The sequence below is a fragment of the Phodopus roborovskii genome, unplaced genomic scaffold, assembly GCF_943737965.1.
Source record: "Phodopus roborovskii unplaced genomic scaffold, PHOROB, whole genome shotgun sequence".
Classification (NCBI taxonomy): domain Eukaryota; kingdom Metazoa; phylum Chordata; class Mammalia; order Rodentia; family Cricetidae; genus Phodopus; species Phodopus roborovskii.
Window position 1 is genome coordinate 22,076,457 of NW_026125059.1, and position 13,051 is coordinate 22,089,507.

At 48.5% G+C, this 13,051-nt stretch overlaps 1 protein-coding gene across 1 annotated transcript in view; it reads left to right on the top strand.

Annotated features, from left to right (window-relative positions):
- The first annotated feature begins 3,656 nt into the window (after positions 1 to 3,656).
- The window catches only part of LOC127224990 (fer-1-like protein 4), a 33,731-nt gene continuing 24,336 nt past the window's right edge, over positions 3,657 to 13,051 (top strand). Inside the window, exons 1-19 of the mRNA XM_051188278.1 lie at positions 3,657 to 3,839; positions 4,068 to 4,123; positions 4,472 to 4,560; positions 4,641 to 4,740; positions 6,887 to 6,978; positions 7,138 to 7,179; positions 7,614 to 7,778; positions 8,232 to 8,292; positions 8,399 to 8,530; positions 8,754 to 8,816; positions 8,989 to 9,073; positions 9,339 to 9,498; positions 9,612 to 9,795; positions 10,358 to 10,544; positions 10,963 to 11,321; positions 11,669 to 11,777; positions 11,962 to 12,139; positions 12,223 to 12,343; positions 12,652 to 12,752. Of these exons, the coding sequence (XP_051044235.1) occupies positions 3,701 to 3,839; positions 4,068 to 4,123; positions 4,472 to 4,560; positions 4,641 to 4,740; positions 6,887 to 6,978; positions 7,138 to 7,179; positions 7,614 to 7,778; positions 8,232 to 8,292; positions 8,399 to 8,530; positions 8,754 to 8,816; positions 8,989 to 9,073; positions 9,339 to 9,498; positions 9,612 to 9,795; positions 10,358 to 10,544; positions 10,963 to 11,321; positions 11,669 to 11,777; positions 11,962 to 12,139; positions 12,223 to 12,343; positions 12,652 to 12,752 (2,423 nt within the window). The 5' untranslated portion in view covers positions 3,657 to 3,700. The remainder of the gene's footprint in view (positions 3,840 to 4,067; positions 4,124 to 4,471; positions 4,561 to 4,640; positions 4,741 to 6,886; positions 6,979 to 7,137; positions 7,180 to 7,613; positions 7,779 to 8,231; positions 8,293 to 8,398; positions 8,531 to 8,753; positions 8,817 to 8,988; positions 9,074 to 9,338; positions 9,499 to 9,611; positions 9,796 to 10,357; positions 10,545 to 10,962; positions 11,322 to 11,668; positions 11,778 to 11,961; positions 12,140 to 12,222; positions 12,344 to 12,651; positions 12,753 to 13,051) is intronic.

A 13,051-nucleotide genomic window follows, 5' to 3' on the forward strand; every position in this document is an offset into this window, starting at 1 on the left:
CCCTAGGAAGTCCACCAAGTCTTTCCCATCATCTCATTGAGACAGGACCAAGGCTCCTCTCCATCCCCCCCACCCCTGTGTCTAGACTGGGCAAGGTGTCTCTCCATACAGAATGGGCTCCACTAAGTCAGTTTGTACATTAGTGGCCTCATATATTGTCCCATATTAAGGGAGTCTAGTTCGGTCTTGTGCAGGTTCCCCATTTGTCAGACCTGAGTCAGTGATCTCTCACTAGCTCAGGTCAGCTGATTCTGTGGGTTTCCCCATCATGGTCTTGACTCCTTTGTTCATATTTTTGCTCCTCCCTCACTTTGATTGTACTCCAGGAGCTTGGCCCATTGGTTAGTTGTAGATTCCTGCATCTGTTTCCAGAGGGTTCTAGCTTCTCTGGAGTTATGGATTGTAGGTTGGGTATCATTTGCTTTATGCCTGGTATCCACTTAAGAGTGAGTACATACTATATTTGTCTTTCTGGTTTTTGGTTACCTCACTTAGGATGTGTTTTTTTCTTGTTCTGTTCATTTGACTGCAAATTTTAAGATGTCCTTGTTTCTTACCACTGAGTAGTACTCCATTGTGTAAATGTACCACATTTTCTTTATCCATACTTCAGTTGAGGGGCATCTAGGTTGTTTCCAAGTTCTGGCTATTACAACTATTACATAGTTGAGCAAAAGTCCTTGTGGTGCGAATGTGCCTCCTTTGGGTATATGCCCAACAGTGGTATTGCAGGGTCTTGAGGTAGGTTGATTCCTAACTTTCTGAGAAATTGCCATTACTGATTTCCACAGCGGCTGTACAAATTCGTACTCTCACCAGTAGTGGAGGAGCGTTCCCCTTTTTCCACATCCTCTCCAGCATACATTGTCATTGATGTTTTTGATCTTAGCCAATCTGATCGGTGTAAGATAGAATCTCAGAGTGGATTTGATTTGCACTTCCCTGATGACAAAGGATGTTGAGTATTTCCTTAGAATCTTTCTGCCATTTAAGATTGTTCTGTTGAGAATCCTCTGTTTAGATCTGTAGCCCATTTTTTTTAATTGGATTATTTGGTAGTTTTATTTCTACTTTGAGTTCCTTGTGTATTTTTGAGATCAGCCCTCTGTCAGATGTGGGGTTGGTGAAGTTCTTTTCCCATGTTGTAGGAATTTTGTCATTTTGTCTTGTTGACTGTGTCCTTTGCTTTACAAAAGCGTTTCAGATTCAGGAGGTCCCATTTGTTAATTGTTGCTCTCAGTGTCTGTGCTACTGGTGTTCTATTTAGCAGTGGTCTCCTGTGCCAATGCTTTCAAGTGTATTTCCCACTTTCTCTTTTATGAGGCTCAGTGTGGATGGATATTGAGGTCTTAAATCAATTTGGACTTGATTTTTGTGCATGGCGATAGATATGTGTTGGGGACCATCACCATCCTCACAACCTTATGTATCTGAGATAGAAAATTACTGCCTCTTAAGAAATAAACAGGATGTTCATCAGAACATTCCAAGGTACAGGCTTTCTGTTTCACAGCCAGTCAAAGAATATAGTTCAGGGCTATCTCTTCTGCTGCAATTAACAGCCAATTACAGGTTAGCTAAACAACTTAAGGTATTCCTTCTACTGACTTCTCACTCTGCCTACATGCCAGTGCCCCTGCCCTGGTTACATATAAACCCTGCTCACATCCTGTGCATTGTCCTATATAAGCCTCCCCTGAGAAAATAAAAATTGTTAGCTTGATTAGAATACTGTCTTGCTGTCCATTCTTTGTATCCCTTGTCCCCCATTTTCTTCTTCGTTGTTGACTGCCCTGTGGGTCGGGGCAGATATGGATCCATTTGCATTCTTCTACATGTTGACAGCCAGTTAATATGTTTTACTTTTTCTGTTTTATATTTTTAGCTTTTTTGTTAAAAAAAAAGGGGGGTACATAGGTGTGGGTTGATATTGGGGGCTTTGATTCAAGTCCATTGGTCTACCTGTCTGTTTTTATGCCAGTACCAAGCTGTTTTCATTACTATAGCTCTATAATAGAGCTTAAAGTCAGGGATGGCAATGGCCCCCAGATGATCCTTTATTGTACAGGATAGTTTTGGCTATCCTGGGTTCTTTGGTTTTCCATATGAAGTTGAGTATTATTCTTTCAAGATCTGTGAAGACTTATGCTAGGATTTTGATGGGGATTGCATTACAGATTACTTTTGGTAGGACTGCCATTTTTGACTATGTTGATTGTACCTATCCAAGAGCATAGGAGCTCTTTCCATTTTCTGATATCTTCAATTTGTTTCTTTAAAGACCTGAAGTTCTTGTCATACAGGTCTTTCACTTGTTTGGCTAGAGTTACTCCAAAATATTTTATGTTATTTGTGGCTATTATAATGGGTGATGTTTCTCTGATTTCCTTCTCAGCCCATTTGTCATCTGTATATAGGAGGGCTACTGATTTTTTTTTTGTTAATCTTATATCCTAAGAGCCTGTAATTTTTAAAGTGTTTGGATTTTTTAAAGAGTGAGCTGTCAGGCTTTTAGCCAGGCAGTGGTGCATGCCTTTAATCCCAGCACTCTGGAGGCAGAGGCAGGAGGATTTCCCAGTTGAGCCCAGCCTGGACTACAGAGTGAGTTCTAGGACAGCCAGAGCTACACAGAGAAACCCTGTCTCAAAAATCTTGCTCCCAATAATAATCTTGCTTGTTTTTTTTTTTTTTTTAAAGATTTATTTATTATGTATACAGTGTTCTATCTGCATGTTTGCCTGCACACCAGAAGAGGGCACCAGATCTTATTACAGATGGCTGTGAGCCACCATACGGTTGGGGGAAATTGAACTCAGGACCTCTGCAAGAGCAGTCAGCACTCTTAACCTCTGAGCCATCTCTCCAACCCTTTTTGCTTGTTTTTCAATACAGGGTTTCTCTGTGTAGCTTTTTAGATCCACCTGCCTCTGTCTCCCGAGTGCTGGGATTAAAGGCATGCACCACCACCACCCTAGCCCAATATGTTTTATATTGTGTTATTTAGTAATATGAGATCTTGGGATAAACAAAAATGTAAAGGTTCTTGTTAAGTAGTGTTGTATTGGTGTTAAGTTGACTAGGGTCAATTGTCCTGACTAGTTTTATGTCAACTTGACACAAGCTAAAGTCATATGAGAGGAAGAAACCTCAATTGAGAACATCTATGTAAGATTGGGCTTTAGGCAAGCCTGTTGGGTATTTTCTTAATTAACTTATTCATGGGGGAAGGGCCCAGTTTATCCCTGGGCTGGTAGTCCTTGATTCTATTAAAAACTAAACAACAGAAAAAGGCAGGCTGAGCAAGCCAGTAAGTGAAACTCCTCCATTGCCTCTGCATGCTTGTGTTCCTGCTCTTTGATATGCAAGTGTGAGTGAAATAAACCCTTTCCAAAAGTAGCTTTTGGTCATGGTATTTTACCACAGTGATAGAAAGAACACCAAGTCTTGAGGCCTCATAGGCTACCAGGGACCAGCCTGAGATCTTCTCCATCCTAGCTCCCACCCCACAAAGATGAGATACAGGCTGAAGCTTCTTGCCATCCTGCCGATAGTACCAGCAGAGCTCTGTGCTGACAACCGGAGACCTTATCCCCCCACCCCCAGGCCTCAATCCTTCCCACCCATGACCTCCAGGCCTGTCCCCTGTGTGTTTGACTAGAGGGAAGGGATTGCTGAACCTGCTGGGTGAGTCCAGTGAGTCATGGACAACACTGGTGAGCAGAAGGGCAAGCAGGCAGACTGCAAGCCAGAGCACTGCGCCATGGCTCTGACTGTGTATGTGAGACATCTAACAGGGCTGCCAGGGGTCCATGACCGACAAGTGAAGCTCTGCTTCCGTGGTGAGACGTGCATGGATGTAGAACTGGGGGGTTCTGGATTCTTCATTCCCTCCAACTTACATCCTTGCCAGCGCTATAACCTGTCTCTCTCCTCCCTGGCTTCTACTTGTTTCCTTATCTTCTACTTTAAGTGTGAGTGGGGAACTAGACGGTGGGCCATGGGTCAGGGAGGTAAATGATTTGTGTATGTGGAGGGGCTGATAAACAACTAGCTTCATCGTTGAGCAGGCTTTACCCAGAAAACAAGGAAAATTCATTGTGGCCGAGAAGCAGATGTTGGTGAGGTCAGTATAAATTTAAAAAAAAAAAAAAAAGTCAGTTTTTTTTTTTTCCTTTTGGGGTCCATGCTGGGGCAGAAGGACTCATTCCTAGGCCTGGAAGGTGTCTCCAGAAATGGTGTGAGTCTCGGGTTTGAGAAGCTCTAGTTTGAGAAGTCAGTCTTAAAACTAGTGGGGTTAGTGCTTGATTGGCAAGGAGTCCTCCATCAGCCCTAGATTGAAGTCAACTCCCTGCTGGAGGAGTTTGTTCCAGGCTTGGAAGATCACTCCTAGGTGTAGCCTTCCATTTGAACAGTTGGGAATAACTGTGAGGGTCAGCCTAGCATCTGCTTACGAGCTTTTTCCTGTCCCCAGCTGTTTCGTTGGCCCCACTATGGATCTCCACTGGCTGGGGAGAGTCTGTCTGTTCAGGTGGTCAACTGTAGCCGTGTGTTCAGCCCCAGGTGAGTAGAACTGGAGGAAGCCAGAGAATGGCTTGGTGTCAACTACCTGCTCACTCTTCTGCTCAATGCCACTCTTCCAGGCCCCTGGGGACCCTGGTGGTCTCCCTGCAGCAGTTACAGAGTGCTGGCCACTGGGTGCTGAGGGAAGCTCTAGTGGACGAGAAACTCCAAGTGTCCCCGGTGAGTGCCACCAGCCTACCACCAGCAAGCCTGAGACTTATTCCAAACAGAGGGTTCCATTTAACTGAGGGGAGAACTTGACAGACAGGAGTGACAAGCCCAGGGCTCCAGCTCAGGCTCCATTTCTTGCAGCCCCTGCCTGAGTCCTACACGGGCCAGAAGCAGGCTATTTCTGAGGGGTGTGGTAAGTCTACTGTTGCTCCTTGGCTCTGGGATAGGCTCACTTCTTATGGGCCACCATGATGAACCTGGTAGGATTTTCCTGGCATTTCATGGAAGGTTGAGCATCTTTAGAAGAAGTGGACTTGGCTTTAAATCTCAGATCTGCCACTTCCCATTGGAGAATCTAGAAGAGTCCAGCATCTCTAAGCTGTTTCCTCCTTTACATAGTGGAGAGTCAGACCTACTTTTTCATTCAAGCGTTGGTTAAGTTCAAGAATGATGTTGGGAAGTAGGGATTCAGTGGTAAGCAAAACCAAACAAAGATTTGCTTATTGAAGCTCACTAGCTGAACCAAGGGGGGGCCAACACTAAGCAAGCATCCACATAGGTAGAAGTATATTTGTTGCTGGTAAATGTTACAGTAAGAGTCTATGAGTGTGTATAACCAGTCTGTGACCTAGATGGGGAGGCTGGAAGAGTTCTCTTGGGGAAACAAAGTAGGAAGAAGAATGTTCTGAGGAGCCTGAATATGTGAAATTCCAGTGTGCTGCTGATGGGCCGTAGTTGGGGTGCTGAGCGGTACAGAAACCTAGAATGAGATGGAGCTAGAAAAGTTGTCAGGGACAGGCCACGTAGAGCTGTGACGGCCAAGAACAGAGAAGGAATAGGCTCAAGAGGTAACTTGCCCATTGCAGTCGAGTTTTGTTGCTGTTTGTTTTGTGTTTTCCAGGCTTAGATTTGTTTTCAGTGCTGCTGAGTCCAAACCCGAGCCTTTCTGAACGCTAGGAAAGCACTCGACCAACTGATCTGGATCTCCAGTCTTAAGTCCTTTTCATTGATTTCCTTTTTATTTATAGCTGAGTGTGGTAATGTATACCTTTAATCCTAGCAGAGGCAGGTGGATCTGAGTTCCAGGCCAGCTTGATTTATACAGTGACTTCCAGACCACACTAAAACCCTGTCTCAAAAATTATTTGAAATATTACTTTTTAGTTTTTAAAGATTTATTTATTCATGCACTTTATGTATATAAGTGCCCTGCCTCCATGTACACTTGCACGCCAGAAGAGGAAATCAGATCCCATTATAGATGTTTTTGAGTCACCATGTGGGTGCTGGGAATTGAACCCAAGTCCTCTGGAAGAACAGCCAGTGCTATTAACAGATGGGCCATCTCTCCAGCCCTGTAAACATTTATTTAGTTATTTTGGTTTTCAAGACAGGAATTCTTTGTGCATCCCTGGCTATTCTGGAACTCACTCTGTGGACCAGGCTAGCCTCTGGTCCTCAGAGATCACCTGCTTCTGCCTCCTGAGTACTGAGATTAAAGGTGTACACTACCACTGCCCAGCCAAACATTTATTTTTTATGTGAGTGGACATATGTGCAGAAGTTACAAGACACCTAGGAGTTGGTTCTCTTCCTCTACTTTGTAGGTTCTGGGCATCAAACTCAGGTTGTCAGGCTTGTCAGCATGCATCCTTTAACCTACTAGGCCATCTCCCCAGACCATTGCCCACAGTTCTCGAGAAGGTTGTGACTATTTTAAAAAGTAATATTCTTTATTAATTATATGAGAACTTAATGTATTTTGATCATATTCACCCTCAACTCTTCCCATGTGTCTCCTCTCCACCCTCACTTCCTTTCCCATCCAACTGTGAGTTTTCTTTTTCTTTTTTTTTTTCACCCTGTGACAATAGTTCAGTTTATGTTGTCTGACTACTCTTGGGAGTGGGGCCTGCCTTGGAGTGTAGTTGACCCACCAGGGTCATGTCATTAAAGAAAGCCGACTTTACTTCTTTTAGCAGCTAGCAATGTAGAAGACTGTGAATGCTAACATTATTGATAATGAGAGAGGAACATGTTACTACAGACAGCCCAAAGGGTCTCTCTTTGCAGACATCGTGTAATGCATTGTCCTGGTACTCGCCCAGCCCCATGTCAGTTTGAGGGGACCTATGGGCACCATATCTGGTTTCAGATCCAGGTGGAGCTTGACTTAAAGTATCAGCCTCCTGAGGGAGCTGCTGGAACCTGGGCAGAGGAAGACTTTGGGACACCCATTCGAGACAGGTAATCCTAAGCAAGGGTGGTGTCCCCAGATGAAACAGCCTGAAGAGAGAAAAGGAGCATTGGTCTCCTTGCTGGGTGCGCTGGGCACTGTGACCCCAAGTGTGCTCTCCCAGGTTATCATTAAGCAGTCAGGTCTCACTTCTCTGTTTTCCCTCCCAGCTCAGAGTTGATCATCCCCAATGTGGGCTTCCAGGAGGCAGAGTAAGTATGTGGGAGTGGCTGAGAGCCACAGGGTCAGTTTTGAGTGACATGGAGTTAGTGCCAGGGTTTGAGATTTGGACTAGTGAATTCTAAGGTCAGACTTGCAGCAGGATTAAGTTCTGAAATTAGAATGGTCTCAGGACTAAGAGTCCAAAGCCAGGTGGGGTGGCACGCCTTTATTCCCAGATCTTGGAAGACAGAGGCAGGCAGATCTCCGAGTTAGAGGCCTGTCTGGTCTACAAAGGGAGTTCCAGAACAGCCGGGGCTGTTACACAGAGTTTCTCTGTCTCAAACAAAACAAACAAAAAAGAATTAGTCCCAGATAGTGGGGTCAATCTGAAGTCAAAGGTCAATCATAAAATAAGCAAAACCAAGGGATGCCCAGCAACAGGTGACCAGTCCTAGGCATGACCTCTGAGGGCCTTTCCCATCAGGCCTGGGGAGGCCTGGCTGGAGCGTCGGGCAGTGGCTTTGGGCCGCAGGCTAGCTCGAAGCCTAGGGACATGGGACGATGAAGAGAACGAGCTGGAGCTGGAGCTGGACCTGGAGGACGAGCCTGACGTGGACATTTCTAGGGTGATGTTCAGCCCCCTCAAAAGGTAATGTACTCCATGCACCCGCACTCACACCCTGTCCCTGAGTCAGTCTTTGTCATACATAAGGCCACTCCCGTCCACACCAGGGTGTAGGGGAGAGGTGGATACTCTGGCATCAAGGGTCATTCACTTATAGGCACAGACACCATCATGTTTAGTTAGTAAAGAAATTTGATTAGGATGGGTTTTGTCTGTTATTCATGTCAGTGTCCCAGCTCTTAGAACAGAGCTGGCACACAGCAGGTCTCGAACTTTTGCTGAGCAAACAAATGTGTTCAGCGCTCAAGAATGAGTTAAATTCTGGATGTTGGCCTAAGATGTAGGTAGGGCAATGCAATCTGAAAGGACTTAAACTCCAAATATTCATGGTAGGGAGTTCTTATCCCAGCGCTGGGCGAGTGCACATGTGGGTGGGTGAGGAAGAGGAAGTGAAGTTGACCCTATGCCCCTCTACAGCCGCTCCCTGGGCCTGCCCCGTGGGGATCCCTTGCAGGTGTGCAAAGCCCAGGACTTCCAGGTATGACCCTTGGGCATACTCTAACCCTCATGGAATCTCCCAGGTTTCTCCCCTCATCCAGGCAGGTCTCACTCTCTTCCCTCCTCCTCTTGCATTCCTTACCTAGGTGGGGGTCACCGTTCTTGAGGCCCAGAAACTGGTGGGAGTCGATATTAACCCCTATGTGGCTGTGCGCGTAGGGGATCAGCGCCGTGTGACCACAACACAGCGTGGAACCAACTGCCCCTTCTACAACGAGGTGAGCACCACCAAGGAAGAGGGCGGGCTCCAGAGAACGGAGGTGATCCAGAGACACCTTGTTCCTGGAGAGGGCAGGGCCCAGGCGCAATGATGCAGGTTTTGTGAGTGAAGAGTGTAGGCACCTTTTAGGAAAGGGGCCACATTCTCTTTGCAAGATTTCTGGGCAAGCTGAGTGCCTTTCACACCTGACCTTCTCTCCCTTCTCATCTCCCTCAATCTAGTACTTCTTGTTCGAATTTCACAAGACTCGGCTTCACCTCCGAGACTTGCTGCTGGAGGTCACTGTGAGTGGGAAAGAGGATTATGTTGAGAAAGGGGTGATGCCCAGCTGAGTATTTGGGTGGCTGAGACAGGAGGAGCACCATGAGTTAAAAGCCCTGATAGGGCTATAGAGAGACTTACAGGGGGACAAGGAGAAAGGTGTCAAAGCACCAGGACTGACCCCTCTCTCCCCAGGCTTTCCACTCGAAGACCCTCCCATTTATGGCCACCAGGATAGGTACCTTCAGGATGGATCTGGGCATGGCCTTGGACCAGCCAGGTATTGAACCCTCCTGTTGTTGAACCTCATTGACATGAGCAAAGAGTCCAGAAACTGAGCTCTGGGCACTCACCTGTGCTGCCATCCCCAGTGCGCTAACCCCTGAGACAGCCGTCTCTTGTGATGGCTGACCTTTCTTGAATTTAGGATCTTCTTTCTACACCGACAGAATGCGTCGCCTGGAACCCCAGCCGTTGTCCAATGTAACAACTCGGGACATTCGTTAGGCAGCCTCTCACTCCTTGTCCTATCCCTCTGTCCTTAGATGGGCATTTCCACCAGAAGTGGGCTCCTCTACATGACCCCTGTGACATCCGATCTGGGACCAAGGGCTTTGTCAGGATCACCTTGTCTGTGAGGGCACGTGGGGACCTTCCCCTTCCACTGCCACCTCCAAGCCCAGGGACCAGTTCAGACATTGAGAAGTGAGCTGGGGTGTCAGGGGAGTGGAGAATTGGACAAGGCATGGCCTCATTGGGGTCACAGAAGCAGAGGGGCTCAGGCTGTAGCTTTACTCCTCAGTGTGGGCTGTTCCTAGGAATCTACTTCTGCCACGTGGGGTGCAGGCTGAGAGGCCGTGGGCATGCCTGCGTGTGCGTGTGTACCGTGCAGAGGGCCTTCCTACAGTGCGCATGGGGCTGCTAGGCAGTCTGGCCCATGCATTGCATGACCAACACGTCCTCCTGGAACCCTATGTACGGGTGAGCTTCCTGGGGCAGCAGGTAAGTCATTTCTGTCCCCCTATGCCACTGTTTGAGTCTTTTTAAAAAATTATTTTTCACAGATATCTTTTTTTTATTCATTTTGAGATAAGGTTTTACTATGTAGCCCTACCTAGCCTGGAACTCTGATTCCCTTGGTAGAATTAAGGCATGTGCCACAATGCCCAGCTATTCTCAATTATGTGTATGTATGAATATCTGTGTGGTATTCTGTGTACATGAGTACACGTGCCCATGGAGGCCTGAAGAGGGTCTCAGATCCCCTGTAGCTCGAGTCAAGGTGGTAGAGGGTGAATTGCACGATGCGTACACTGGGGAGCAAACACTCCCTGGAAGAGTATTAACTTAATAATCACGGAGCTCTCTCCAGCCTTTATTATTTATTTTGCGTATGTGTGTGGGTGCACTGAGTGCCATGGCATGTGTATGGCGGGCAGAGGACAACCTGTATAGGACCTGGGGATCAAACTCAGGTCCCCGCGCTTGATATCCAGTGCTACAACCTGCAGAACCATCTTTTGGGACCCACACTGACCCCCCCTCTGCCTGACTTGGCCTTCAGGGTGAGACTTCGGTGTGTGGAGAGGAGACAGCACCAGAGTGGAACGAGCAGTTGAGCTTTGTGGAACTCTTCCCACCGCTAACACGTGGCCTTCGCCTGCAGCTGCTTGACGATGCACCACTCCTGGATGTGGTGCTCGCCACACATGTGCTGGACCTGAGGCAGATCTCAAACTCTGGCCGCGCGGGTGAGCATAACTGGCCTGTGCATGGGGCCCTGTCTGCCTTGGCTCACATTAGCCCCTCAGAAGAAAGGTCATCCTTAGAACCTAGAGATGACCTTCCACCCCACAAAATGAACTGTTCTAAGCCAGGCTCTGCCTTCGGACCACGACCCCCACCCCCCGCCGTTCCAGTCAAGCCTTGCTGCAAAATGACCACTCTGAAGCCAGCAGTTTCAATATCCACTGCCCCCTCCACCAACTACCACACCAGTACATCCACTCCAACCTTAGCTCCCCTCTGAAGCCTAGTGAGGTCCTCTGTCTGCTATTGTCACAGACCTGTTCCCTTCCAGAACTCAGCCTTCTCTCCCTCCCCCCAACACCTAGAGGTTACAAAGGTGTCCAGAACAGTCTCCATTTACCCTGTTCTTGTCCCCCACAGCCGGGTTTAACCCCACTTTTGGTCCAGCTTGGGTGCCCCTCTATGGCTCGCTCCCCAGTGGCAGGTTCCGGGATGCTCTTCAAAGTCTCAATGAAGGTGTTGGAGAAGGCGTTTGGTTCCGGGGCAGACTTCTGGTAGCTGTGTCCATGGAGGTGTTGGAAGGCAGAGTTGAACCTACATCCCCCCAGAGCACACAGAGGTCCAGATTGTCCCGACTCGCTGGGAAGAAAAAGAAGAAGAAAACCAATCAGGGTCAAGCCCCAGCTGGCATCCAGAAGCCTGTGGATGCCGGTGCCAGTGGGGATACCCCTGAGTTCCCTAGTACGATGGAGGTGGAGGACTTGCTGCCTCTGCCAGAGGTGGGGTTGGTGGTGGTGATCCTCTGCTCGAGGCCTTGTAAATCCCTTTCCAAGCATTAGAAATCACACTGCTGTTATCAATTTGGGAACTTGGAGGAAGAATTCAGTATGTGCTCATGTCAGCTGATGTACATAGACATGATGCATATAGAAGGTGTGGACCATAGAGAATCTTTCCTCTGGATCAATGTATGGGGAGATAGCAGGGGCCAAGAGGGAGGTAAGACACGCACAGAGCGCCCAGACCTTAGCTGATATCTTCCTGTGGGCATTGTAACAAGGCATAGAGCAGACTGCTCCTTGGGAGGGTGGGAACTGACCCCAGCTGACCTTGCCCTCTTTCCTAGAATGCCCTGGCACCCTGTGAAGATTTCCTGCTTTTCGCAGTGGTCTTTGAGGCCACCATGATTGATCCTTCACTGGCTAAGCAGCCTATCAGTTTGGAGATTTCCATTGGTATGTGCCCTAGATGAGCACTGAAGATGATGGGTTTGCCCTCTTGTTTCAGACTTTAGGGCACAGGAGGGAGGTCCACCTTCAGGGAGAGTGGTGGGTTCTGCCCCTATTGAGGGAGAGGCTGCAGAGAGATGCATATGACCCTCAGCTGGATGCTCTCTGATCCTTGATGTTGGGGGGGCAGGTCATGCAGGCCGCAGAGAGGAGCAGTTGGGCCAAAGGTCAAGGTCTGATGAGACAGCTAGAGGCAGCACGCTAGAAGCTCAGCCTCTCCTGGGACCCGAGGACAGAGGGGCAGGGCAAGAGGAGGAAGAGTTGCTGGGGACACCTGCTCAGTGTCCCGAGCCTGTGGATGGCAATGGGTAAGTGATCGGGGCAACATGTAGAAGGGTATAGAGAGGCTCTCAAGCATGCAGGATGGCCCCAACCCCCTCCCTCTCCCCAGGCCATACCTCTGCTTGCCTCTGCGGCACCGGAAGCCCTGCCTGCATGTATGGAGCCGCTGGGAGGATTATACTTGGCGCCTGCATAGCAGCAACAGTGTGTGCAAAGTAGCCGAGAGGCTGGTGAGAGCAAGGTGGCCCCTGAAGGGAAGGGTCCAGATACAGGACACCAGAGACTCAGCTTTTGAAGGGGCTGCTTCAAAGTAGACACTAAGGTGTAGAGCTCATGCCTTGTTGGGGCAGGACCAGGACACGGTTTGAAGTTTCTAGGAAGACTGAGGAGAACAAAGTTGTGGGAGCTTGGAAAGGGGTGGAAACAGTGATGGATGGAGTGGACTCAGAAGGGGGCTAGAGAAGCCAAACCAGTGGTATGAATGGGTGGGGGTCGGGCCAGGGACCCTCAAGACTGACTTCTGCTGGAGCCCACACAGGACCAGGGTCTGCAGGAGGTTGAGAAGATGCAGCGCAGGTCGGGTTTGGGGGCCTGCACACGGCTCAAGCAGACTCTGGAAGAGCTGGTGGCTGGGAGCAGGTGAGCTGAGAGTCTGCTCCTGTGGCTGCCTATCCCTGGCCAGTTACAGGATGGGCAAGAGACTCATGGCGACTGTCGAGACCAAGGGTGGTTTCAAGCTGCATTTGTCCAGCATCTACAGAAGAAATAGAAATTGCTAGAAATCACGGGATGTTAAGCTTCTAGAGGCTTATAATGTTCCTTTCCTATTTCCCGAGAAAGGAAAACCCTGCCCTCCTCCATCCAGCCTGTACCTGGCCAGCTTCTGCACCCCTTTTGTTTGCCCCCCTTCCTGATTCCGGGAGGAAGCTGCTGCCCCA